Genomic DNA, 26,627 nt, shown 5'->3' on the forward strand with positions numbered 1-26,627 from the left:
AAGTGCTGCTTACATGTGATTGCATCAATAATATATTGATACAACACTGACAGATACCAGTCTGCATAATGAACACCTTTACTTTTGATATTTTAAGTACATTTTGATGATAATACTTTTAATCTTCTAATAATATCCTTATAAAATAATAATAATAACCAACATGCCTGTGACTGTGAGAAGTGAAAAGCTATATTTACTAACAACAACAGTTTTATACAACTTACTTACTACATTTCAGAGGGAAATGTACTTTTTACTTCTTTACATTTATGTGACAGCTATAGGTACTAGAGGCTACTATACATACTATACAATTACAAAACATAAGAGGAGTTTATAAAATATGATGTATTGCTATATGAAGTGAAATGGAAACTTATTCCCCCGTGTTATACTGCCTTTATAGCCAAAAGCACATTGTAAGACTTTGTCTCTCTGCTTCTTGTGTGAAAATGTTTCCGACAGGTACCATCAAAGGTGAACTGTGGCACTCGGTCACCGTAACTTTTACTGCTCATCAGACAGAGGCAGGGAGGGAAAGTTCTTAGGGAGGAAAGACAGATAAGGATTTAGCTTTCAACTCTTAATTCTCAGAAGGCCGAAAGAAACTCCTTAGAGAGATGGTGAATTAATTAAAAGAAACTTATCAGGGTGACTAATGTGGGATGATTGTGACGCACACAGCTGTATGAACAAATAAGGACACTGAACTTCATCCAGTATTTTTCAGCCCAGCAAACTGGGAGATCCACATTTACAAATATGGACTCTGTTTATTGCAATAAAACTCTGAAAGACAAGTTGCTCTCTGTGAATTCATCTTTAAATTTCCACCACAGAAGTGAGAAAAGCAACTGGTTTTGATTTATTTTAATAAAGAATCTGGGCACATCTTCCACCTCTACCATTCATATAAATGTATTTTTGTCTTCATTTACCTCTTCTCTTCTCCGTGTTTTCCTTCTGTTCTATTGACATATATCGTATTGTGTTTTGTTTCCCTTAAAGCAGCGATTCTCAAACTATTTCACATGAATGACCCCTAAACTGACACAAATTAGACCACAGACTGCCATTTGATAAGATTTTTGCTTTTAGATGCTTTATTACAGAAAATGTATGAAACCCATGACCAAAATAGTCATACATTCTGTAATTGTGTTACTTATAGATGAAATTATAGTGAAAATAAATGGTTCCCCTTTTTGCTGGGGACCCACTCAAGGACCCCTGGGGGCCCCCCGGGCCCCACTTTGAGAACAGCTGCCTTAAAGCACTTTGAATTGCATTTGTATGAAAAGCTTTTAAAAACATTCAAACAAACTTGAACTTTTTGAGAAAGGGGCTCTGTCCTTTTCACGTTTGTACCTTTAACCTTTAACAGGGGAGAAATAGAGGTCATTTGGCGCCCTCTGTGGACAAATATCGAAACAACAGGAACATAATGTATTTTTCAGGATGGATGTACAGTTGATCACAGGCTCACTTCGCCCGCAGATCGCTTTCCGTGAGACCTCGCGTGTCGCCATCTGCAAGGCCTGACTTGACTTAAACCGGAAACTCGGACTGTGTGTGTGTGTGTGTCTGTGCCTCTGCGTGTGTGTGTGTGTGTATGAGTGTGAATACCGGCTGTGACTTTAACGTTGTTGTCGTTAAAACAGCTGGATGCTACGCGGCTAGCAAGCTTAGCAGCTTAGTGTCTGCAGAGCGGTGAAGGTGTCATATTCAGTCCGTGCTGCAGCTGCTGAAAGGATGGATCAGTGCATGGAAGGTTACGATGATTAAGCAAAAATCTACCAGCTGTACTTTTAATAGACAAACAGCAGTGCTGCTGCGTTCAGACATTAACTTGTTGTATGCGCAGTGATCAGTGAGGATGAGGAGCCGCAGTAACTCAGGAGTGAGGCTGGATGGATACGCCAGGCTGGTCCAAGAGACTATCCTGTGTCATCAGGTGAGTCCACACATATAAACAGCTGGATATACAGGCGAGCACTCAGCTCTGGCAACTCATGCAGGGCGCATTTGCAAGCACATATGCCAGCATGGCAGCTCTAGTTGTGTCCACTTTTGTATGATTGTGCTTTATTTTTTATTAAAATCCACCATTTTCTACTGTAGAACCATATTAAATATGCAGGTGTCATGTAGACTATGCAGGTTCAGATTCAACCGGTGTGAGCTGCATAGAAATAAACAAGGCATGAGCAAAGTTCAGGTCCTGGAATAGGCTGAGGACCAGGAAACTATGCACCTTTATCTATCAGCACTTGAGCTCATTGAGTCACCAGCTGTCGAAGTTTAGAACTGTGACCCAGATGCAGCTGACAGAAACCAGTGTCAGCTTTCCTTAATATAGTATGTCTGTGCAAGGTTATAGATTTGGTTTCAGGAGGAAGGGGACACAATGAGATCTTTAACCCACAAAATATATAAAAAATAAAAATTATTAATGTCACAACTCTACTTGAAATCACATTTAGTTTCATTGATAGACACCTGATACTTTGATATTTGCATCTTCACTGAAATGAACACTGTCCTCCCTGCCTTGTCTTTGATTTATGTTTGATGCTAGTATTTTTTTTAGGAGAAAATAATAATTATAAATTATAATACAGATTAGATGATTTAGACCTGAAACTATTAGTCGATTAATTGTTTAGTCAATCGACAAAAAAATAATCTGCAACTATTTAATTGCTGAATCATTTTGAAAAAGAAAAAATGCCAAACATTTGCTGGTTCCAGCTTCTCAGATGTGAGGTTTATCTGAATATCATCGAGTTTTGGACTGTCTGGTCTGACAAAACAAGCAATTTGAACATGATGCTTCAGCCTCTGGAAATGTGTATTTATGAGTATTTATGTAGTTTGGTATTTCTACTATTCTATTTAAGTAAATGACCTGAAAACTTCTGCCTCTACCAAATGCCATCTTTAATCTTCTGTCAAAGTTATATTCTTACAGAGACTAAATATTATTTGGAAGCATCTGGTCAGTTGGCAAATGAACATAAAGGGTTCCACTAGACGATAGCTTGTATTGACCTCCAACCAGAAGGTGAGAACAGCTTACGTGAGACACAAAATGCTTATTGCTGTGCACATACAGTGACAGCTGGAAGTGGTCTACAGTAGATGAGCTTATAAACATTTTATTAACTCTCACAGTCACACCTTCTCCTTATCTGGATCATCTGGAAACACTTCAAAGTGTTGGTGGTGGGGACAAAAATAGGAGTTTGAAAAGTCCCTGGTGGAAATTACACCCTTGTGTGTCTGTTTCTGTGTTTCAGAACCCAGTCACAGGTCTACTTCCTGCCAGTGCCCAGAAGAAGGATGCCTGGGTGAGAGATAATGTGTACAGTGTGCTGGCCGTGTGGGGGCTTGGCATGGCCTACCGCAAGAACGCAGACCGAGATGAAGACAAAGCCAAGGCCTATGAACTGGAGCAGGTGTGTTTGTGACAGAGAGAGCGAGAGAGGAGGAGGAGGAGGGTTAATGTGTACACCAGGGCCTGTTTGTTCTACCTGTTATTTTGGGTTAAATGTTTTCATGTAAGGCCCCACTGAGCTTCAGTCAGAGTCAGTAGAATCTATATAAACTAAAACTATGTAAAACTAAACATTTTGCTCTCAATATAAATGTCTGTTAACATGTGTAATAACGTGTATATGATAAATAATCAATAGAGAGTAGGATACAGTTCTGCAGTTTTAATTCTTCCTAATTTTTTTTATGTTTTGGTGAAGGATTTGTTGATTGACAAAACTATTTGATAACAATTTAGTTGTTTAAATTAGGTAAAAAAAAATAGCATTTGGTGGCTGCAACCTAATTAAGACAAAAAAAAAAAAGCATTTTATTCATATATTTTATATTTCTAGTTGCATCACTATGAGTTTGCAGCTCTTTGAGTTTGCAGCTGTCGGAGTAAGTCAGCAAATTGAAGACATCACTTTTAATTCTTGTGACTTGTGATTTGTTATTATTCAAGTCACTTTTTTCAATTTAATGATAATCGATCAAGTTACTCAGAATTTGTACATGACTATAATATTATGTTTTACTATAATATCATTATATTATCATGGTTATTGATCTACAAAAGGACAACAGTTGATCATATGGAATAGTACTCAATCTTTAGGACACAAAAACAAGCCACAGCACATATTTGTCATACATGAAACGCACAGATAAGAAGGTGAAATGTGTGGAAATGTAAATACAGCCACGAGAGACTATCAGTAGTTGTTTCCTGTTCTTCCCTTTTCACAGAATCACAGCATAGTTTACTGCACTAAAAAAATATAAGATACTTTGGATTATATATAGTTAAGTGATGTAACTGATTGTGTCTTGGCAGAGTGTGGTGAAACTGATGCAGGGACTTCTGCAGTGCATGATGAGACAGGTAAGACACACCTGTGTTCGCAGTAAGTGTTTACATGTTCACCTGTGTTACACATATAAACACACTTTCCACTGCCATGGAGTCTTTTTCGTATTGCTCGATCAAGAACACACAAAGACACAAGAGAGAGCATTAAACATTGTTAACTGTGTAAGCAGTTGTAAACACTGTACAATACTTTACACAATCAGTAATAATTAGATCATGTAAGCCAAATACAAAAATACAATTATCGTGTATTTTTGGAGAGAAAGCATGTTGTTCAGCCGGCCCTTTCTCTGAAGATTGTGAACACAAACCAGACAGCTTTATACCGCTACAGAAGCCAGGTTATAAACAGTCAGGTCCCTAAATGGACGCAAACTGTTACACTTACAACAGATATGGTCATACAATGATCTCAAAGAGACCTCATGGCTGGTCTATGTAGGGGTAGGGTGTCTTCACAGATTTGCAGTTGACCCCAAAGGTCAGTAAACAACCCATAGATAGAAGCATGTTCAATAGTTTCGGAGTAGGATTTCTTCACAGGCATATTACTGTATGCCAGAAGAGACACAGTGACATTAGTATCACATTGAGTTGAAACCAAACAACACTCCTCTAAAGGTTTGTCAGATCAACACATTAAAGAGACATAGATATCTACATAACTATGATTTGTTTTACTACGGTGTCAGACAAAAGCACAACTATATAAACTCACTGTTAAGAGTAGCCTTCCTATAGTCAGCTTAAAGATAGACAAAGCAGGTTGATATGTAGAGCAGGCATCTAATGACAGACTAACATTGACCCCTTAGTTTGAAAACATTTGTAAAATATATATACAAGAAATACATCAAATGATAACCACTCTTTAATGCTCTCTCACACAGCTTATCCAGGTTTCTGCTATTATCTGCACAGGCATGTTTTCAACCCAAGTGACATAGAAGTTAGTCAGAAAAACAAACAAGCTACTGATGAATCGCATGATAGTGATCATATGACTAGGACTTTCACTTCAATGTGGTGAACATGTTGAAGTGAAAGTCATAGTGAAAGCCTGGCTGCAGTAATAATAAGATGACAATGCCAAATTGACAGCATAGTGTTAAAATACCGCCGTAGTCTACAGGAGCCATAAAAAAGAGGCTTCGTCATCAGCTGCTGAAATATCAACATCAGTAGACCCAAAATTATGACTCTGCAGACTCACTGGGATGTAGATGAGTCAAAAACCTTTATTATGTTATGTCTATGAACAACCATGTTAATGTTATGTCCTGCATATGATCAAAAATGTGCATGTAAACACATCTTCAATGGCTTAATAAGAATAAAATATCCAATAATATTACATGAATCTGATACTGTGCACTTTGAAAACCTTGGATCCTGGATCTGGGGTTTAAGACGCTGCAACATCCCCACTTCAAATCCAGTCAGGAACCTTTTTGTTGCATTTCTCTTACATAATAATGGCTAAAATGCCCCCAAAATACCCAACAAGCAAGAAAACCAGCAACAATTTAGTCCTGTCATATCCCTTGTTGGTCTCTTCTTGCCTAAATGAAAACCACTGAGCTTTTGCATGTTCATGTGTCTTCAGGTGGACAAGGTGGAGAAGTTCAAACACACCCAGAGTACAAAGGATTGCTTGCATGCCAAATACGATACTCCCACCTGCGCCACGGTGGTCGGGGACGATCAGTGGGGCCACCTACAAGTGGACGCCACCTCCATTTACCTGCTGATGCTGGCACAGATGACGGCCTCAGGTAGGCTCCGAGTGAGGCAGAGTGGTGCTTATGTTTGTCTTTTTCTGTGTATTTTTGTGTTCTCTCAGTGAATGTGTACTTAAAACTTAAATAAAGCTGAACAGAGACTTCAATTAAATTTAAAAGATTTGCTTGAAGCCCGATAAACACACTGAAAGTCAAGTATGTGTTCAAAAAAACAGGAATTTGACATTGAACAAAAGTTGGTGACTGAGTGTGTCATGTTATCATGCAGGTCTTCGTATCATCTCAAACCTGGATGAGGTAGCTTTTATCCAAAACTTGGTCTTCTACATAGAGGCTGCCTACAAAGTGGCGGTGAGTAGCATTTTCAGAGGTTTGGGGGTAAATGATGAGAGAAAATACTTAAAGGTGATGAGTTTAGAGATTGGAGAATTTGGTTAGAAATGATGTCATTGCCTTTTTTTCCCCTCCTGAAGGATTATGGGATGTGGGAGCGAGGTGACAAAACCAACCAGGGCATCCCTGAGCTCAATGCCAGCTCTGTAGGAATTGCTAAGGTACTGCAATCAGTCAGTTATTTTCAACATTTGTAAAAGACTATACATTAAAGACCAAAGTGTTTTTGAAAATGTGCATATTGCTGCATAGATGTGTGTGTTGATTTGTGTGTGTATATGGGGGGGGGGGGGTTCAGGCAGCTCTAGAGGCCCTGGACGAGCTGGATCTTTTTGGTGCCCATGGAGGCCCGAAGTCAGTCATCCATGTTCTTCCTGATGAAGTGGAACACTGTCAGGTACCACTGGCTCTGCCTCCAGCCATCTCAGCATAGTGAACATTTGAGAGCCTGCCTCGTCACTGTAATATTTCTGCCGCTCAGTACGTCTTACTGCTTTCCCTCAGTCCATCCTGTGCTCCATGCTGCCAAGAGCTTCAACTTCAAAGGAGATAGATGCTGGTCTTCTGTCTGTTATTTCCTTCCCTTCCTTTGCTGTTGAAGATGCTGACCTGGTGGCCATCACCAAGTCGGAGATTATAAACAAACTGCAGGTACAGTCTTAAGCACAGGAACCATTTGTTTTGGCCAACTCTGCACAGAACCACATGTAAGTGTTATAAAATTATAAAAATTTCTGCCCTTTGGTGTAATTTCAGGGACGCTATGGTTGCTGCCGCTTCATCAGGGATGGATATCGTTGTCCTAAAGAGGTCAGATATACTGCAATAGATTTATTTAGGAATCTAAATGCTGTTTTTAATATTCACGTTAGTTGCTGTAGAGAACATTTAGCAGTTGATGATACAAATGGACACTTATCACTTAAAGTATGACATGAGAGAAGAAATACACATTTTGAGTGGATGTCTTCGGTGGTTTAGTATGAATTTTTAAAACTCTTTTATGTAAGAGAAATGTGTATTGCCACATAAATTATAATTCTTCTGATTTATTATCTAGTTGGATTCTTGATATCTAATCTGATTTTTCTCTCACAGGACCCGTCTCGGCTGCACTACGATCCCGCAGAGCTCAAGCTGTTTGAGAATATTGAATGTGAGTGGCCTGTGTTCTGGACTTACCTCATCCTTGACGGTATCTTTAATGGAGACCATGTGCAGGTAATTAAATGAAGTCATGGAGAAAACTTGACCCTAAATGACTTGTCGCAGTGCTGCAGTTGTAATACTGAACAAATTACTGTGTGCTCTGCACAGGTGCAGGAGTACCGTGAGGCGCTGGAGGGCATTTTGATAAGAGGGAAGAATGGCATCAAACTGGTGCCTGAACTTTATGCTGTGCCGTGTGAAAAGGTATCCCATAAGAAAAATATTACATAGACCTTCTGTTCCAGCCGTCTTCTAGTTGCATGATCTGACAAAACCTATAAACCAATCTGAAGCAATTTCATGAAAGATATTAGATTAAATGTTTTATCAAGATGATGATAAAGACTGGTCCTCATCTTTTAAAATGTATGTTTTGATTTTCGACAGCATATCCATGTTTGTCATGGGGCCACTAGAAGCTAAATTGTACTGCATTGTATTCAATTGCTTTTATATTGTGTCTTAGCCACTGTACCTACATTTATCTTATAAACATGGCAACCATGTAAGAATGAGAGCATATTTCGTGTCTTGCAGGTGGAGGAGGAGTACAGTAACCCCCACTCGGTGGACAGAGTGGCCTTGGGGCAGCTTCCGCACATGTGGGGACAGTCACTCTACATCTTGAGTTGTCTTCTGGCTGAGGTATCTGATCACAGGATGTTTGCACAACACCTCTAATGTTAGCTTGCAACACTTGGCAGCAACTTGACATTACTACAGTAAGACTGTCACTGCAATAGACAGTGTCAGAAATCAGGAATAATAAAGATTTTGTATTGTGTTGCACTGCTACAAGATGTCCTCTGTAGACAATGGAGCATACAGACCACATTTCTGCTGCTATGGCTTCCTTTTGTGATAATTCACTCTCTTTGTCTCTGTATCTCTTTTTCTTTCTGTTAAAAGGGCTTTTTGGCACCAGGAGAGATAGATCCTCTCAACAGGAGATTCTCTACAAACTTTAAACCAGATGTTGTGGTACAAGGTTGGTTTAAGGGGAAATATCAGCCCAGTGGTTGGATTATAAATAGTTTGCTTCCCAGAAAAACTGTGGAAATCTAGTACAGGAAATAAAGAAGAAGAAAGCAACAGTCCTGAACAGTCCTGAGTTTGGAAACTCATGATCATACCACCTACTAATTCTTGACAGACTTATGAGACTGTTGTGCTCATTTCACCCTAGAAAACCAAATTGTTGGATGGATTTTAAAAAATTAGAGAACTTAGAGAGCTTTTTTTTATATTGACTGACCAATCATCACTAGCACTTGTTTTGTAACTTAAAAAATGTTACAAAACAAGAATTTCCTCAGACAATAACAGTGATGTCAGCAGTGTTTTATATAAAAATTGACATAGAGAAGACATAATATAAGCATGTAATGTATTCCTTTTCTTTCTTTTGTGTCAGTTTGTGTTCTGGCGGAGACAGAGGAGATCCAGGAGTTGTTGAGCGATCATGGGATTAAGGTCCAACTGATATCAGAAGTTCTGCCTATCAGGGTCATACCTGCTCGCATCCTGAGCCATGTCTATGTCAGACTGGGTAAACAAACACCAAGCACTGCTTTCCTCAGTGTGTGTGTGTGTGAGTGGAATAATAAGAGTTACATCTTCTTGTGTCGTTGCCGCAGGGAACTGCAAGAAATTAAACTTGAGCGGGAGGCCCTACAGACACATTGGAGTTCTGGGAACATCCAAATTCTATGAGATCAGAAACCGGACTTATATATTCACTCCTCAGGTAAAACTATTTTTTTGATCATTCGTTCATTCATATCACTCTGAACTGTGATGTACACAATCACCGTGAAGAAGCTAAGCAGACGGCGCTGGCTCTGAAAATGAAAAGATACTGATTAATACTTTGGTTTCTGTGTTTTTCTTTCTTTCTGCTTGTTGCTTTCTTCCCTGTCCTCTGTGCTCGCCGTGTAGTTTCTGGATCAGCACCATTTCTACTTGGCACTGGACAACCAGATGATTGTGGAGATGTTACGCACAGAGCTGGCATATCTCTCGTCTTGCTGGAGGATGACAGGACGGCCCACGCTCACATTCCCCATCACCCACAGCATGCTGGGTAAGAAGCTCAGAGCTCATCCAACTTTTAACTCCATCCCAAATCCATACTAAATACTAACTGTATACTGATCGTATTATGTACTAATCATTCAATCAGTTTATAAGAAATAAGCACACTTAAATGTTTTCAACTAACAGGAAATGATACTTTTGCTGTCTGACTTGAATTAAACTGTAATGTTAGAATGACTATGCCAATTAAACTTACCAAAGAGAAAGCAAAATGATTTTCCAAAAAAATTAGTTTTTGTTTTCTGTGTTCTTGCTGGAGGTGTTTCAGCACAATGCGCCTTAGTTCTAACTTTTTGAAGCTGTGAACAACTCCTCCTTTTCCTTGTGTATTTCATTGTGGAACTGTAGTGTCAATCAACAGAACACTCAAAAATTTAAAGGTTTTTAAATTCACTTTTCCATTGTGAACACACAACCTTACATACCTGCATAGATTTATCATGTAGTATGGATTTGGGACACAAAGTTACATTACTGTAATATGTAATTTATTCTCATGCAGCCTTTGATCTTTAATTTATACATCCAGATTGTTATTTTGACAAATTATATCACTGTGGTTCAGTGTAATTGTGTTTTATGTCCAGTTGAAGATGGAGATACAATTGATCCGTGTATCCTAGCAACCCTCAGGAAACTACAGGATGGCTATTTTGCTGGAGCGAGGTCTGTTTCCATCTGTAACACACACACGACATCAAACTATTAGCGTACTGAAATGTTGAGGATAACAGACGCCTATTTCACGTGCGGATGTGGATATTTTGTGTGTATGTTTCTGCAGGGTGCAGATGTCAGACCTCTCCAGCTTCCAGACCACTTCCTCTCACACTAGCCTCAGCTTCCTGGATGAAGACAACAAAGACGGCTTACTTGAGGATGACGATGATGATGAAGATTATGGAGAAGAGTACAACACTTCTGGGCCCTCAGGTACTGTGTGTGTGTGTGCATCTTTCAGTAATATTTGATTCATTCAGTTGAACTGTAAGTAATGAAGTGTTATGTGTTTAACTCCAGTGAGCTCAAAGGACTCGTTTGACCAGTACCTCACCCAGCTCCTCCGCAGCACCACCACCACTAAGTGCCATCTTCCTCCCATCCAGAGGGGGCAGCACCATGTCTTCAGTGCTGAACACAGCACCAGAGATATCCTGTCTCTTATGGCCCAGGTTCAGGGCCTCAACATGCCCAGTGAGTTATTAGGAATCTAATGATTCAGCTTAGGTAGCAGGTGGAGCTGGTACAATACCTGAGAGGCACTTTTCCATAATAAAGTTGTCAAATGGAAAAATCAGGAGCCATCTGAACTAAGAATAAGTAAACTATATTCAGAAATTTGACCAGACATTACTTGACAGTTTCTGATACAAAAAAAGTATTGAGATTTGATACAAAACTCTAGTAGTTGGTAGTAAGTTAAAGTTTGTTTTACAGCTTTATTGTATTACCTTCAGTCGCTGGTGGTCTCACATAGATTAAAGACATATTAGATTAATAATAGATTGAAATAGAACCTTTATCTAGACCTTATTTACCATTCAAAACACATACAATGAGAAATAAATATTATAACAGATAGGTATACAAGTTTTTCTACCGACAGTAGCCATAATACTCCACAATGTGATGCAGCCACTTTTTCGCCATATGGAAAACTTTTTGCTTTCGCTCCTTTCAGTTGTGAATTTAACCAACACCTGAAAGCAACAAATTGAGCAAAAAAACGTTGTCTAGGGGTTGTCAAATAGTTTACTAGGAAACGAAGAAAAATCAGCTGAAGTGCGTATACAAGAAATGTAAATTAATTGGCAGTAACTCAAAATTACTCCTGTTGTTTAGTAATACATTGTTTTAATTTGTGTGTGTTTCAGAGTCCTCTATGTATCTACCTGTGGCCCCGGTCATGACCAAACACCGCAAATCTCTCAACCTACTTGAAGTTCCTCACCCTCAGCAGGGCTCACATGCAAAGCAGCAGAAGGTACAGTGGGCACGGCAGATCCTCACACAAGTAGTTTTGTTTTCTCTTGTGACTTCACTCTGGCTCCGATGTACGTTTGTCTTACTTTGGCATCCCTCACAAGCCCCACAGTGCTACTGATCTGCACCTGCCTCGAGACTCCCATGGCAACACAGACTTTGCAGCGCTGGTGAAGCAGCTGAAAGAATGTCCAACTCTGCAGGACCAGGCTGACATCCTCCACGTCCTTTACGTAATGAAGTACGGACACAGAGGCAACCATGCACACACAGTTTATTGGCATGTCTTTGCATGTGTGATTTACATAACTTTTTGTAATTCCCTGTCCTGTGCTGTCTGCTGCTGACCAGGGGAGCTGATTGGCTGGTGGAGTTGTCAGGTCCTGGGCAGGGCGGGGTCAGTGTGCATTCCCTGTTGGAGGAGCTGTATATACAAGCTGGAGCCTGCAAGGAGTGGGGTCTCATCAGATACATCTCTGGAATACTACGCAAGAGAGTGGAGGTCCTGGCCGAGGTCAGTGAGAAGTGTTAGTAATATTTTATAATAGCAGTCAAACCAACAGGTGGCTTAACAGTTTATTAGAGACGATTTTATAACTGGAGAGTCTTCACCCACAGGGTTTTGAAAGGATGTTTTAAAGCCTGGAGTTTTTTAGGCCTTATTCTTGCTGAACGGTATTTTAAAACTCTGGCAAGGTCACTATTGATACCTTAATTCTTTTGGAAGTTTTCTTCCTATCTGTAGCAGCAAATTCCACATTTATAGACGCTAAGCATGTTCAACATTTGCTGAGTTACTCATTGTTGAATTATTTTTGACAGCTGCCCGTTGTGATGATGGTGATGTCAGGGGAAGCTCAAAATTGATAATGTTATACAAAGTGAAATAAAAGGCTTCTCCAGCTATTTACAAAAGTAGCTAAGTAAATCACTTAACCATTACATTTTTATGTTCAATTCATGGATAAAATGTTACGTTAGAATTAACAATGTTTTCTGCATTAGCTAGTGGTCATTAGAAAAACTGTATCTTAGCACATTGGCTTCAATATTCAGGTGCATTGTCTCTGAGCAACATGCTTAACACCTGTCAAATAACTTTTGTAGATGACTAAGGGAGAATCAGTAAAATATGGCAATTTCATTGCACCTGTATGTGTTTACTCCACAGGCCTGCACAGATCTTATTTCCCATCACAAGCAGCTGACAGTGGGTCTTCCTCCTGAACCCAGAGAAAGAGTCATCACAGTGTAAGTTATTGTCACAAAAACTGGTGTGGCTGTAGAGAATTTGTGCTCATTTTTAGGCTGAGTTGAATTAATTACCAGTAAATAAACCAACTCTTAACTCCTCTGTGTTATTTTTCCAGTCCACTTCCTCCGGAGGAGCTGAACACTCTCATCTATGAAGCCAGTGGTCACGACATCAGTATAGCTGTACTCACTCAGGTACATCTTTAACAATTTCAACTACTACAGGAGTTTTTATGACACCAAGCTTACAACTGTGAACTGTGTGTGTGTGTGTGTGTGTTGGTTATATAGGAAATCATGGTCTATCTAGCCATGTACATGCGCTCTCAGCCTGCTCTGTTCGGAGAAATGCTCCGACTCAGAATAGGACTCATCATGCAAGTGATGGCCACTGAGCTCGCTCGCAGCCTGCACTGCTCCGGTAGGAAAACTAAGCACGCTTACACACACTTGTGCAGTGAACACAAACAAACTATCCTGCACAGTAAAAATGAAAAGCGCTGTAATACTTTTGCAGGGGAGGAGGCATCTGAGAGCTTGATGAGCCTGAGTCCGTTCGACATGAAGAACCTGCTGCATCACATCCTCAGTGGCAAGGAGTTTGGGGTGGAGAGGAGCAGTGAGTTTCTCCCTTTTTCTGTGTCTTTCCCTGTTTTTATGCATATATGTGAGTGTGTGTGTTTAGATCATGTTTACACCAAGTAACAAAATGTTTCATCGTTGCATTTTAGTTTTTTTCTTCTTCTTTTTACAAACAAATTGACAGCTGTAAATATGAAGTCATATGGACTGACGGGTAACTCATTCATTGGACAGGTTTGTTGTTTTTCATCTCGCATCATCCGCTACATGGACTCATGTGATGAAATCAAATTTCAGAGACTGGCAGCAGCCCATGTAGCACTTAACTTAATCTTATGTGATTATTTATATTATCTGAAGAGCTCACACAATGACGGGCAGGTAGAGACAGGCCCATAATATAACGAGGTTATTGTGTGGTCATTACGTTTTATTGAGGAATGAATGAATGACTTTATTTTCATGTCATACTATTAAAATGGTCGATCCCACATGAGATTAGGTGATAATACACAATAATACATTTAAATAACAACCTCCGGTGATATTATTATATTTACCATTTATAATTCCGCTTATGTCTGATAGGCCGGGTTGTTTTTCCAGCTGTATGTGATCAGCTGAAAAACGAAAACAACAAGTGCCATGATGTTGTGTTTTTTTTCTCTGTGCATCAGTGCGTCCTATCCAGTCAACAGCCACTAGTCCTGCAATCTCCATCCATGAACTGGGCCACACCGGTGCCACCAAGACTGAACGCACAGGAATACACAAGCTCAAGAGTGAGATCAAACAGGTGGGAAATAAATATGTGTAATGTTATATATTGTGGCATGTGCTTCATCTCCTTTGATTGATCTATCTATCCATCTATCTATCTATCTATCTATCTATCTATCTATCTATCTATCTATCTATCTATCTATCTATCTATCGATCGATCTATTTATCTATCTTCTCTGAATAACTGTGCTCTTGCTTCTGGTTGCAGCTGGATGAGTCTCGGCCTCTCAGTGTGGGTTGGGTTTGATAACTTCAAGCATGTGGCTGTTTCTAACGTCAGTCTAATCAACCAAACCGCCGGATAAATTGCGCTCATAAACCACTTGTTGGCTCTTAACATTTTTCGTGCCATAGCGCCCTCCATAGCTGGAAGGACTTAATCACCGTCCTCATGTCAGTTGGAGAACATGCTTTGCTATTGTCTCCGTCAAGAGATTTAGCATTAGCATTTTAGCATGGAGTGGCACCATGTGTTTGTCGAATGGTCTTTCTTGTGGTTAGTCATCTTTCACACTAGTTAGAGTTTAATTACACTTTGCATTGTACAGATCAAACATCTCTAGTAACATTTTACTCTCATTTGGCTGCAGTATCATCATAACTGAAATATGAGAACCATGTGGCATCTCAAACTATTCTCTGTCATCTGTCATACATATCCATGTGTAGATCTTCAGCGGCGGCCATTCCATGAGTAGTAATGTCACTTCTCCTCGCTCCACGGTAAACCATTTCACCTCATCTGCTTCAAATGAACTTGGTTTGTCCGCCCGAAGGTTGCCATAGTTAGAATGTATGTATATACAGAGCAAAGTCTTCCTAAAAGCATTTTTCCACTCAGATTTCATGTTTCATGTTGACTAAAATAGGCACCATGTGTCTTGCTTTATTACCTTACTTAAAGAATAAGGCTGCGTTACTTTATCTTTACATAATTGTCAACAAATCTCCTACAGTGACCTAAACCAACAATGAGTTTATCCTTGTAACACATATTATCTGTGTAGCCAAAGCCTGATCTAAACTAGTAAAAGCTCATACTTTCATTGTAATAAACATGGCTGGTGTAGTTTATTCTGAGCCTCTAACTCTCTTACTGCATTTTCAAGACCTTCCTGAGGAGGGACCTCACTCCCTCCTCTTGATGGTTTTTTAACAGTTTTTCCTTAAAGCTCTTTGAGGCAAATTATATCAGCATATATCAGACTGTGGCTACACAGACATCACTTGTTATGAGGATAAATTGGTGGTTTTAACATCTTAAGTGTAGAGAAGTTGTAATTTTAGAGTAATGACATGAAAACATGAAATAAAACCAGCCTTGTCCTTTAATGTGTCTGCTGAGGTTTCTTGTATTGTCAAATATGATACAGCATGATTAAATGATTGCATGGACTGTGCAGTTATAAATTAGAGTCTAAACTAATTTTCTATGTGAGAAAGAGAGACGACCACTACGCTGAACATATCAACCTTATTTACATTTATTTGAAGTAGAATGACACACCTGTATACATACTGTAGCTTGTAAACCTGATGATGTTTCTCTTGAAACTTACAAACTAGGACAACATTACATTAATTTGTCAGATGTGTGAGGTACAGACACCATTGACAATACATTTAAATTGAGATAAGGTTGAGAATCGGTGAAGTGGTCCGTTAAATAAATAAGATACTTCTAACAGTATCCTTCAATTGTCTCACCACAGCGTTGCAGCAGCCCCTCCACCCCCAGTGGGATCTTGTCCCCAGTGGGCCCTGGTCCTGGTGATGGACAGCTGCACTGGGAGGAGAAGCAAGGCCAGTGGCTGAGGAGACGCCGGCTGGATGGAGCTATCAACAGAGTACCAATGGGTTTCTACCAGAAGGTCTGGAAGATCCTGCAGAAGTGCCATGGCCTGTCCATTGATGGATATGTGTTGCCCTCCTCTACCACAAGAGAGGTATCTGCCTCCTTTTGATAAAAATTAAACTTAGACTTGTTGCTAACTGGATTTAGGACTTTCTGCATGGATGTGGATGTCGGTTTAGCTCTCTGCTTTCTGTGTAGATGACAGAGGGAGAGATCAAGTTTGCGGTGCAGGTGGAGTCAGTCCTGAACCACGTCCCTCAACCAGAATACCGGCAGCTGCTGGTGGAGACTGTGATGGTTCTGGGCCTGGTAGCCGATGTGGACGTCGACAGCATCGGTGGCATCATCCACGTAGACCGCATCCTACATTTGGCCAACGACCTCTTCCTCAACGACCAGGTACTGTACTGCCACTGGCAAAAGACCAGATCAGTCAACAAGATATACATGTATTTGTTCATCAGGTTTACTTTGTTCTATCTCTACTCCCCTAGAAATCCCACAGTGTCAGTGATTATTTCCTTGAGAAGGAACCAGCGACTGGCATCTGCAACTTTTTCTACGATAGCGCCCCCAGTGGCAGCTATGGCACCATGACCTACTTGTCTAAAGCTACGATCACTTATGTCCAGGACTTCCTGCCAAGTACCAGCTGCCTGATGCAGTGAAAACTAGAGTTGTTCACTTCTCTTAAACACCTGAAGAGGCATGTTTTACAAGTGAAAGCTCAACTGTCCAAAAGCAGCAAAGCCTCTTATTATCATCTCATACAATTCATGCGGTGCTCTTAATTATCAGATTATCAATGAACTCTGTAGCTCTCATAATCTGATATAACATCATAGCCTCGGCAGCTGATTGCAAACCACTTCAGTATATAAGAATTTAGTTTTTGTTTGTGAGCAAGGACTGTGAACTTATTTATTACTTAAACATGCTGCTCAAAAGTATGTTTACAGGATTAACTAACATCCATTTCATGTGAACTGATATTTACTAAGATATAAGCACATCTGTGTGCTCTTGGTGTTGTGTGTAATAATATTATATCAACAGTTATCTCTCTTAATAATTGGATATGTCATATATGTTATAATTCTACTTAGCCTGGCAGTTATCGGAGTAAATATGTAGATAATTTGTGTGCGCAAATTAGTAATTTGACCCCGAAAACTAATAATTTTGTCTCACAAATGATGAATTACCTCCCTAAAATCAGTAATTTGTAAAATTTTTTTCTTTTTTGTTGTTCTTTTAAATTGTATTAATTAAAACATTTATTGTTCTACATTATCTTACTTAAATATGTTGGAAAAATTATGATATATAATAATATAATATAATATAAACCACTAAACAATGTTTACCCTCTAATTACTTGATTTTTCTTCACAAATGACTAATTTGTGTACATAAATTCACAAGAAATCTTTCTGAAGATATCTGATATCTTCCAGGCTCTGTATAGTTGAGTGTTGGTGATACTGAGATATGCTTGTTGTCTTGTGTTAACATTAATCTGTGTACGGGAACAAGAATCATAGTTTCCTTTGAATGCCAAGAAGCTGGTGATACTGTTTTTGTCTTTGTGTAAGTGTTGTGTGTTTAGTCCAAGAAATGAAAATTCATCCATCTGCCTGCATATGAATGTCAAAATCTGAAGGTTATACTACTGAGAGACGAGTCAATAGTTTGCATGTACCTCAACATGACGAGGGTCTGACCATCTGTGTACAGTGAAGATACGTTTATTTACAGTACATCAGGGTAGAGGTGAGCTTTAATATACCAGTATATACTAGCGCTTATACAGTGTATATATAACTTATATGCATGATTTATATACAGAGAATTAAATGGCAGCAGATACTGGTGAAGCACCTTGAAGGTCCAGTGAAAGTTGAAGAGGGTCTCTGTACATCTGTCAGGAGTATTTTTACCACACTGTGGTAGTTCTGTGCAGAGAACACAGAGAGGAAATAGTTTAAAACTATTTTCATTCAAGTGCTTTAATTGTTTTTGAATGCAAAACAGAAGGAGACATAATAAACTGTGATATATTTTAATGCTAACCCAAACTTGGATATTTTTATGTACTTAAAAATAAGTAATGTGCTTAATTAAAAGAAATAATTATTTTACTAATACATTGTGCACTTTACTCATTAAACATTTAAAGATGTGCTCTGTTATTTCAAGGAAGCAGTTGCCCTTTATTTCCATAACAGTAATCTGTTTATTAACACAATGTATAAGTTAATACAATAAAATCATTTGACCAATCATGGTAACTATATGAGTCATCTATTTACTGTTATTTACTGCTACTTTATTGTTATTTTACTGACACGTATCATTTTGAATCCAATCTCTCTCGTTGTCTAATTTGCTAGTCTGACTGGTCAGACTCCTGCCAACATACAGCAGCTGGTCAATCAGAGCTCCAGATGTTATTCTATGGAGTCAATTTATTTATTATTTGAAAGAGAACTATCTTTAAATTTAAATGTATTGCAAATTGGAAACTGTAAAGGTTAAGGTTAAGGAAAGCAGACACACTTAGTAAATGGAATAAACAGTTAAATTTCACATTTTATCATTTAAAGACAGAATAAATATATTAGGCAAATTTTCTGGGATGCAGTACTATATTAGCATACACTTGCATTAGGTTAAGTGTATACGCTACTGTCCCTGATGCTCTCTGACTGTCAGCTGAAGACATTTTTTCTTCAAGAAAACAGCAACATACTACTGTGGAAACCCTCTCAGCTCATGATATTTCTGCATGAAGGTTAAATAAATGTTTGTTGCAGGCGACACAGTGTGGAGTTTGCATGGTTTCCTCTGATAACAGTTCTTCTTAAAGTTGGAGCAAACTATTTTAAGTTGCACTCAGTGGAAATAAGATATTTAATGTAAGCAAAATCATTGAGAAGCTCAAGAGGCTTAGAAATTGTTATGAAATATTTAATTTCTTAATATTTAATTGAGACAACAGGAATTAATAATATACTTCACATGTGATCAAATTAAATCAATACATAATAAAGCATTTAACTAATTATAAAAATGCCTATAAAACTGGGATTATAATTTGCAAATGTATTAGACAATTAATAAGCAGGAAAACATGAAAAAAACAATATATTTATAAATACAATCATTATTAATTGATCAATTAATAACTAATAAATAATGTGATTTCTAAGACAACTGGAAAATAAAGTTTTAAAAGGGGAAACTGATGAATTCTCAAATCTGTTTAACAAGTGTAACAGATGGTTCACTAATTCACTTATAAACAGCCACATGTGTTGTGAACGAGTTTCATGGGTCAATTGGCTCTTCGATGTTTGCAGCCCGCACTCAGAGGATGATGTCACAAAACAGTGATACAGTATTAATGTGTGATTTCTTGTCTCTTTACACAGGGAGACGACTAGAGGGACAGATTGTCGTACTCCAGCAGGAAGTCTATCTCAAGCCAGACTGAAGTGCTTTCCAGCTTAACCAGTAGTGTTCACTGTTGTCCTTAGTTGACATTTCTTCCAGCTGTAGGGGGAGAGGCGATGGGAGGCTGGGCAGGCGCATTTATATCCACCTTTTTGGTTCAAACACAGATGGGAACACCCTCCGTTCTTCCGACTGCACTCGTTTATGTCTGGAGGAGAAATGATGGAAATGATGAGGGGTTTCTCATGCACAATACATAATTAAAGTGAAACCCATAAACTAAAATTTCACTCATTTGAACTTCCCTGTGGGCAGCTGTAAAAGACAGTGAAAAAACTTCACTGGACTGTAAAGACTGCAGTGGATAAAAGCATCCAGTTCCAGCCTCACCGGATTAAAAAAAAAATTAAAATAACATTGAATTTATTTTTGAATAGGTTTCTTTAACTTTTCTACTCAATAATTACATTTTTCTCATTAAAGAAAAGTTGCACTTGCTGTATTATGTGGATGTAGTAGTCAATGATAAAGCCCTGCCAGTTTCTGAGTGCTGGGACTGTAAACATCTAACTCTATCAGCCAGCAATGCAAGAAAAGTTCTTATTTTTAACTGAATTAAAAATATGTATGCACTTCACCTATGAGTTAACATTTGGTTATCCTGTCTACTGAGGTGAAACTCATACTAATAAGCGTTACTATCTCACCACAAAGCCATGTGCACACAAGGGTGGCAAAATTTGACAGCATATTATTTACAATCCAAAGCATGATGCTTAAAACAACAACTTAATAAATCACTATGAAACTAATGGAGGGAATCTCAAGGTAGCTTTACAGTAAGTTATATGCTGCACTATTTCTTAGCTGTCTCCGCTGGTCACCTGGTGACCTCACAGCAGCAACTGGACTCTAAGCTGTTTCCCCCTGCTTCAAGTCTTTGTGCTTAGCTCAGCTAATTGGCTGCTCTGTAGCTTAATATTGAATGGACAGAGCTGAGGGTTGGTATAAATTTTCTCCCTTAACTTTCAGCAAGAACACGGACTATTCCTTTACATGAGTTTATATCAATTAGGCCACTAATAAATAACCTGAATTATTTGCAAATAACTCATCTTCACTTGTCTTCAGACACAGTGACACATGCGTCGTATCAATATAAATGTCTTAAATCAAGACGTTACTGTAATACTAACATTTTTTTACATAGATGTAAATTTTGTGCAGCAAAGGTGCTCCAAAATTGAATCACATCATCTACAATTTTTGAAAAATAATAACCAGTATGACGTTTCTGCTTTGATGCATCATACAGACATGCTCTCATGCAATACAAATGTCCCCCATACCATACACCACACTGTATGCACGACCCCACCTACCCTTGCAACGTCGACCGTCTTTTTGCAGTGTGTATCCTCTGGGACAGATGCAGCGGTGAGAGCCTGGCAGGTTGACACACTGCCACTCACACTTTTCCTCCAGGCACTCATTTATATCTGTGTGGACACGACCAGACATTCCCTGACTTTTAACAGAAGTTGGAAAATATAGGGACATACTGTAAATAGTACACCTAAATTACATTTTTGTCCTACCTACACACTCCTCCCTGAGAGCTTGTGATGTTGAATTCTCAGGTGTTGTTGTTGGTTGCTTCCTGTACCCAGGTGGACACTCGGCGATGCAGCTGTGTCCGTCTCCAGCTAAGATGTTCCCGTATGTGCAGGAGCATCGGTAGGATCCTGGTGAGTTGTGGCACTGCTCCATACATGGCCCAAGCCCCTGATTAACAGCACACTCATCTATATCTGGATTTAAAAAAGGAAGTTTAGGAGAAGATGACAACTAAGCCAGAGTCTACACCTTTTCCATTTTATTTACATATTCTATCTTATTGCAATAATGTTATCAAATGTGCAGAGGCACTGGGAGCAAGTTGCACTAATAGAAAAAGAAAAATTTTTCATGTATCAGGGCTGTAAAATAACCCTGAATGGAGTCATGTATGGATATGAACACTTGTATTAAATTAATACAACCAGTTTTGCTGTGCTAATTCAATTACTAATACTTTACTAATAATTTAGTTTCAAAATTGAATTTTGAATGATTCACTTAATATTTTTCCTGCTGCACATTGAATTTTCTTTGAATACCTGCTTTACAATACAATTTTTCATATATTTTGGGTTAAGTATCTGGAGTTTTGAGTTATCTGTCAAGGAAACCACAAAAAAAATGTCAGGTGTGATTTTACAGTAATATTTAATGAGTGTTTACTAACCTTGGCAGTGGCCATCTCCAGTCTGAAGGCTGTAGCCAGTAGGACACTGGCAGTGGAAGCTCCCAGGAGTGTTAACACAGCCGAACACACAACCTGTTACAGCTGCAGGCAGCAGACACTCATCCACATCTGGAAAGATGGAGAGTGTCAACATAGAAAAACATTTTGTTCATAGAAGGAAATGACACAAACAGACACACGTATAAATACACACAGCCACACACACCTGTGCAGGAGGTCTGGTCGTGAGCTGGCTGATAGCCGTCATCACAGCTGCACTTAAAGGAGCCAAATGTGTTGATGCATCTCTGCTGACACTGATGCTGCCCCTCCACACACTCATCTAAATCTACACTCAAACACAAACCACAGCAAGAACAATTTAAGGTGAGTGCAAGCAGCATAAACAGATATCGTGCAATAGTTTGGATGGCAGGATGGACACAGATTTAATGAAACCTACACACTTGTGTGCTGTAAATCGGACAAAAATTTGCACTCCAGGCTGCACTGAGATGAAAGAACAGAGCAGCAGATGAAAGGTTGCTCTGAATCTGAAACCTCACTGATGTGTCTCCATGTTCGCCTGCTGCTTTAGCCGGTAATGAGCAAATCATAACGCAGATGTTTTCTGACTTCCTGTGTTTCACAGACAGGAAACAAAGGACTCAGTCAGCTTGTGTATCAGCTCTGCCCTTGTTTCCCTGGTTTCCCCAATTGTGATACTTCTTGATATACCTGTCTTCTTTATTTATTCATGGTTCAACATCCTTCCAATTTCTGACACCTCCTTACATATTGACGACGACGTGGACAATGTAAATGCTCTTTTTCCCTCAACTGGCTGTCAGACAGGAATGTTTACAAGCCTTTTTTCATGGCAGTGAAACTTTCAGGCTAAAACTAAACTATTACCTATCAGGACAGGGCTATCTGTCAAAGGACACACTGATAACACTGTTCAAAAATAATATCAACACCATCTCACTGATGGCTCTCACAAATGATAGGTTGTCTGTGAGTAGGCACATGTAACTTGAGACAATATATTTTGAACCTAGTAAATGTCAGCCTCCTAAAGTGCTACAAGGTGATCATTCTGCCATAAATTTCACAGTTCACTTATGCTTGTCTGGTGAGCTGTGAAACATGAAACACATAACATGTGAAGGAGATTCCCTGTTGTGCTGTGACATGCCTCGATGCACACTGTGTTGTTATTAGGAAGAGCCCGGGGCATCCACAGAGGATCCATAAAGAATGTTATAGTCCCAGTGAAAGCTTTGACAGCTCTGAGAAAAACAAAAAATAAAAAAATAAAAACATGCTCACCTCGACATGTTCGCCCGTCATCCACCAGAGTGAATCCAGGTCTGCAGTGGCACTGAGTCCTGGTCTGAGTCTGATTAGAAGTCTGGTTGTAGTGCTGGGAGTTAGAGCACAGCTGGGAACAGCCTCCGTTGTTAACTGAGCATGGTGTCAGCTCTGGAGACAGACAGTTGTAAGGATGGAGGTGTTACCAGAAAAAGATAGACGACCCAAACTGAGCAAAGACTCCAAGAAATGAACTCATATCAGAGTAAAATAATTTGTATAACAGATGCATTGATGTCACTGATGTAACTTATCTTTAAAACAGACAACTTGGACAGTGCTGCCCTCATTTTAGAGCAACAAGACATGTACACTTAACAAGAGACCAGAGTCTGAATCTGAAACAAATTTAATTTGTTTAATTTAATAAGCGCAAATGCATTGCAGTGCATTGCTACCCTATAATGCTGCAATACATAAAATTATTTTGATTACTTTCTACTGCTGTAATAAACCTATTACCTTCCAGGAATCCAAAGTTTCAAATAGTTTTTTGTGTTCTGACTTTATCCAGAAATTACTATTTTTTGTGTATATCCATCTTTCCTTGCAAAAAATACAGTTACAAAAGCCTTCAAGCAACTTTTTAAGCATCAAAAATTGTTCTAAGTGACTTGTCAGCTCCTGGATCCAGTGACAATATTGATGATATTAAAAATGATCAACAAAACAAAATTAAAGAAGAAGGTAAAAACTCATATCAGCAGTGAACAATGTTGTTAATGTCTCCTATAAAAGGCCAGTATTAAGTAGTATTGAGGCAAATCAATATCTTGGGCTTGATCTTTCCTCCTCTTGTCAGTGAGCATTACTGCAGCATTTTCAAGTCAATCAAACAATCTAAGTCATGAAGCAGCAACATCACTTACCCAGACAAACAGGTGTGACTCCGCTCCAGGTGCCGCCCTGCTGGCAGTAGCTGTGTATGTCTCCATGAGCCAGAGTATAACCAGGGTAGCAGGCGTACTGGATGTAATGCCTGTACTCTCTGGGACCTGGATTCTCTACATTACGAAAGTAGAAGGTCCCATGAGCGGGCACGGGAGGGTACGGGCACACAGGTCGTCTGCTGAGGCTCAGAGGTGGTTTTGCAGAGGGGTTAATAGTGACGTTGTGGTATTCAGTCCAGTGAGTTTTTTGCTCAGTGGGGGTGGAGGTGTGTGAAGGAGGGTTGAAGGAGGGAAGTATTTCTTTCATATTAGACAAGGTGAAGTTGATACTTGAGGAAGTGGATGCAGAAAACAAGGGAAGGGTGATTGATGAGGATTGAAGAGAAGAGGCAGTAAGAGGAGGAGATGAAGTGAAGAAAGAAGAACTGGTAGAAACTGAATAACCAGATGTAGATGAAGTAGATGAAGTCTCTGTGGGCTCCTCTTCACCTTCAGAGCCAGATGGCGACGAAAGAGGATATGGGAGGTCAGTTTTATCCTGTTGGTCTTCATCTGCACTCTTTGAAGAGCCAGCGGGAGTCACATCATCCTGAGATGTGACAGATTCTCCCACAGTCAGAGCAGATTTGGTGTGGTGGAGTGGTGATGTAGGTGTAAACATCACAGTTTCTGTTGGGGGAATCTGCTTGACAGCAACTGTAGCTGATTTATGAGCTGTTGAAAGTGATGACAGTGAAGATGTTGATGTTGTTCTTAACACTAATGATAAGGTAGATGAGCCAGAAGCAGATAGGTGTGACTTAGAGGCAGTTTGTGTAACAGGTGTGACAGTCACCTGTGTAACCTTTTCTGCTTCCTCACGTGAAGCTTTTTCCTCTGAGCCATGTCTTCCAGTTCCTGTTTCTGGTCCTGTACTGGTCCCACGTTGAGCCTCATCTGCATCCTGAGCTTTGAGATGAGTTGTCTGGACCCTGTCTTTGATTTTAGAATCTGGGTACTGCTGCAGGTGGACTTTGGGGTCTATCACTTTAACCCTCTCGCTGTTTGACGTTTGGGATGGTGTGTGAGACAACAAGCCGAATTTGAGGTTCACTTCTTTGGAGGCGGTATTAGTGATGGTGTCGTAGTGGGATTGTTGCTGGGTCTTCAGAACTACGGCAGCTTGGTGGTTCAGGTGTATGTTTGCCTTTTGGAGGTGGACACCTGAAACAGAGCTCATCATGTCGGACTCTAAGGGAGAGAAAAGAGAGGAAAAAACAAGCAGGCTCTTCAGACTCCTTAAAGCAGCTATTATCAATGGTTTATTAATAACAACATAGAAAATGACCATGTGTAATGCCAAAGGGGTTGCTAATAGTGATAAATCCGCAGTTTTTGTTCAAGCTCTTACCACTCTCATTTCAGATGCTGTAGGCAGTTGTTTTCACCAAAAAAGCTCTAAAAACCCACTGTGCACTCTTAGCTCAGCATCAAAACCACAGTCTGACAATGTTAGCGGCTAGTAGGTGAACACAGTAGAGCATTTAGCAGCTAAACAGCCAGATATTTAAAGTTAGTGGAGACCAAAACTAGAGCTAAAACGAGAGTGAATAGAGGACTTACATCCCCTGAGTGGTCAGAAATACCTTAAAAGTCCAAATGAATGCTAATGTTGCTCCGTATCTGCCAGATGTGTAAAATAGGCAGCTGTTTACTAACAAGCAGGTTTAACATAAGGCAGCAGGGAAAACATTTAAAAACACAATGAAGGGGAAAATAAAATCAATTATACATGAATAAAATAAAATAGACCAAAATTATAGACAGTAATAGAGATTCAGTGCAGTTACAGAGCAGTAAAACATCATTGGAATCAGTGACTTGGGGAGAAATAAATAAATAAAAACATGATACAAACACAATTGCTCAACACAAGTTAAAATTTAATAGCTGAAGAGTTTTTTTTATGCTCACCTTTGCATACTGGCTTTGTGCTATTCCAGATGCGGCCCTTACAGTACAACATTGAGGGCCCATGGAGCCAAAAGCCACTATTACAGCTGAAGACTGCCCAGGAGCCTTCATCATTCATGCTGCTTGTCCCGTGGGTGAGCGGACCTGGGCTGGGGCATCCAGAGCCTGAAAGAGAGGGAGGAAAACATTGACACTGGTTAAAAGTTGATACAAAAAGGGACGTCTGATGTTATCTGTCATCTAAATGCATCTACAGACAAAAACAGAAATTTAAATCTAAAATAAAAAGGTTTTACAGTATGCTCATGACTCAAACTCCTCACCTACACAGACTGGGGGGTCCCGGGACCATTGCCCA

The 26,627-nt window shown here is 39.4% G+C and overlaps 2 protein-coding genes across 6 annotated transcripts; one reads left to right on the forward strand and one right to left on the reverse strand.

The window, feature by feature from the left end:
• The first annotated feature begins 1,443 nt into the window (after positions 1 to 1,443).
• On the forward strand, positions 1,444 to 18,592 carry phka2 (phosphorylase kinase, alpha 2 (liver)). 5 transcript variants are annotated; one of them, XM_067585263.1, is made up of 32 exons: positions 1,445 to 1,957; positions 3,303 to 3,461; positions 4,376 to 4,423; positions 6,018 to 6,186; positions 6,422 to 6,504; positions 6,627 to 6,707; positions 6,845 to 6,943; positions 7,051 to 7,197; positions 7,303 to 7,356; positions 7,645 to 7,767; positions 7,864 to 7,959; positions 8,293 to 8,400; positions 8,665 to 8,743; positions 9,170 to 9,304; positions 9,393 to 9,502; positions 9,694 to 9,838; positions 10,440 to 10,518; positions 10,637 to 10,785; positions 10,873 to 11,046; positions 11,727 to 11,836; positions 11,940 to 12,076; positions 12,187 to 12,349; positions 13,007 to 13,086; positions 13,206 to 13,284; positions 13,381 to 13,510; positions 13,607 to 13,708; positions 14,349 to 14,467; positions 14,663 to 14,686; positions 15,124 to 15,177; positions 16,167 to 16,400; positions 16,508 to 16,708; positions 16,804 to 18,592. In XM_067585263.1, the coding sequence occupies exons 1-32, from the start codon at positions 1,880 to 1,882 to the stop codon at positions 16,975 to 16,977; spliced, it is 3,723 nt and encodes a 1,240-aa protein (XP_067441364.1). In that variant the 5' UTR covers positions 1,445 to 1,879; the 3' UTR covers positions 16,978 to 18,592. The 5 variants fall into 5 exon arrangements, with proteins under 5 accessions (XP_067441399.1, XP_067441364.1, XP_067441381.1 ...); XM_067585280.1 differs by lacking the exon at positions 15,124 to 15,177; XM_067585271.1 differs by lacking the exon at positions 14,663 to 14,686 and having other exon boundaries at positions 1,446 to 1,957.
• An 801-nt stretch (positions 18,593 to 19,393) lies between these two features.
• si:dkey-163f14.6 (uncharacterized) lies at positions 19,394 to 26,440 on the reverse strand. The gene is made up of 8 exons (XM_067585364.1): positions 26,270 to 26,440; positions 24,296 to 25,546; positions 23,385 to 23,537; positions 22,279 to 22,401; positions 22,053 to 22,181; positions 21,364 to 21,576; positions 21,148 to 21,264; positions 19,394 to 19,973 (listed from the first exon to the last, which is right to left on the reverse strand). Exons 1-8 carry the CDS (start codon positions 26,385 to 26,387, stop codon positions 19,819 to 19,821), a joined length of 2,259 nt encoding a protein of 752 aa, XP_067441465.1. The 5' UTR covers positions 26,388 to 26,440; the 3' UTR covers positions 19,394 to 19,818.
• Positions 26,441 to 26,627: the final 187 nt, after the last annotated feature.

Source organism: Thunnus thynnus, chromosome 1 (assembly GCF_963924715.1).
Source record: "Thunnus thynnus chromosome 1, fThuThy2.1, whole genome shotgun sequence".
Classification (NCBI taxonomy): Eukaryota; Metazoa; Chordata; class Actinopteri; order Scombriformes; family Scombridae; genus Thunnus; species Thunnus thynnus.

Excerpts from the sequence above, each read along its gene's own strand:
- phka2 (XM_067585263.1), top strand. The coding sequence starts at position 1,880 with ATGAGGAGCCGCAGTAACTCAGGAGTGAGGCTGGATGGATACGCCAGG. Across the intron at positions 3,462-4,375 it reads AGGCCTATGAACTGGAGCAG|AGTGTGGTGAAACTGATGCA; the intron begins GTGTGTTTGTGA and ends GTGTCTTGGCAG. Across the intron at positions 14,468-14,662 it reads TCAAGAGTGAGATCAAACAG|CTGGATGAGTCTCGGCCTCT; the intron begins GTGGGAAATAAA and ends TTCTGGTTGCAG.
- si:dkey-163f14.6 (XM_067585364.1), bottom strand. The coding sequence starts at position 26,387 with ATGAATGATGAAGGCTCCTGGGCAGTCTTCAGCTGTAATAGTGGCTTT. Across the intron at positions 21,577-22,052 it reads TGGAGATGGCCACTGCCAAG|ATATAGATGAGTGTGCTGTT; the intron begins GTTAGTAAACAC and ends TTTTAAATCCAG. Across the intron at positions 21,265-21,363 it reads TCTCAGGGAGGAGTGTGTAG|ATATAAATGAGTGCCTGGAG; the intron begins GTAGGACAAAAA and ends GTGTCCACACAG.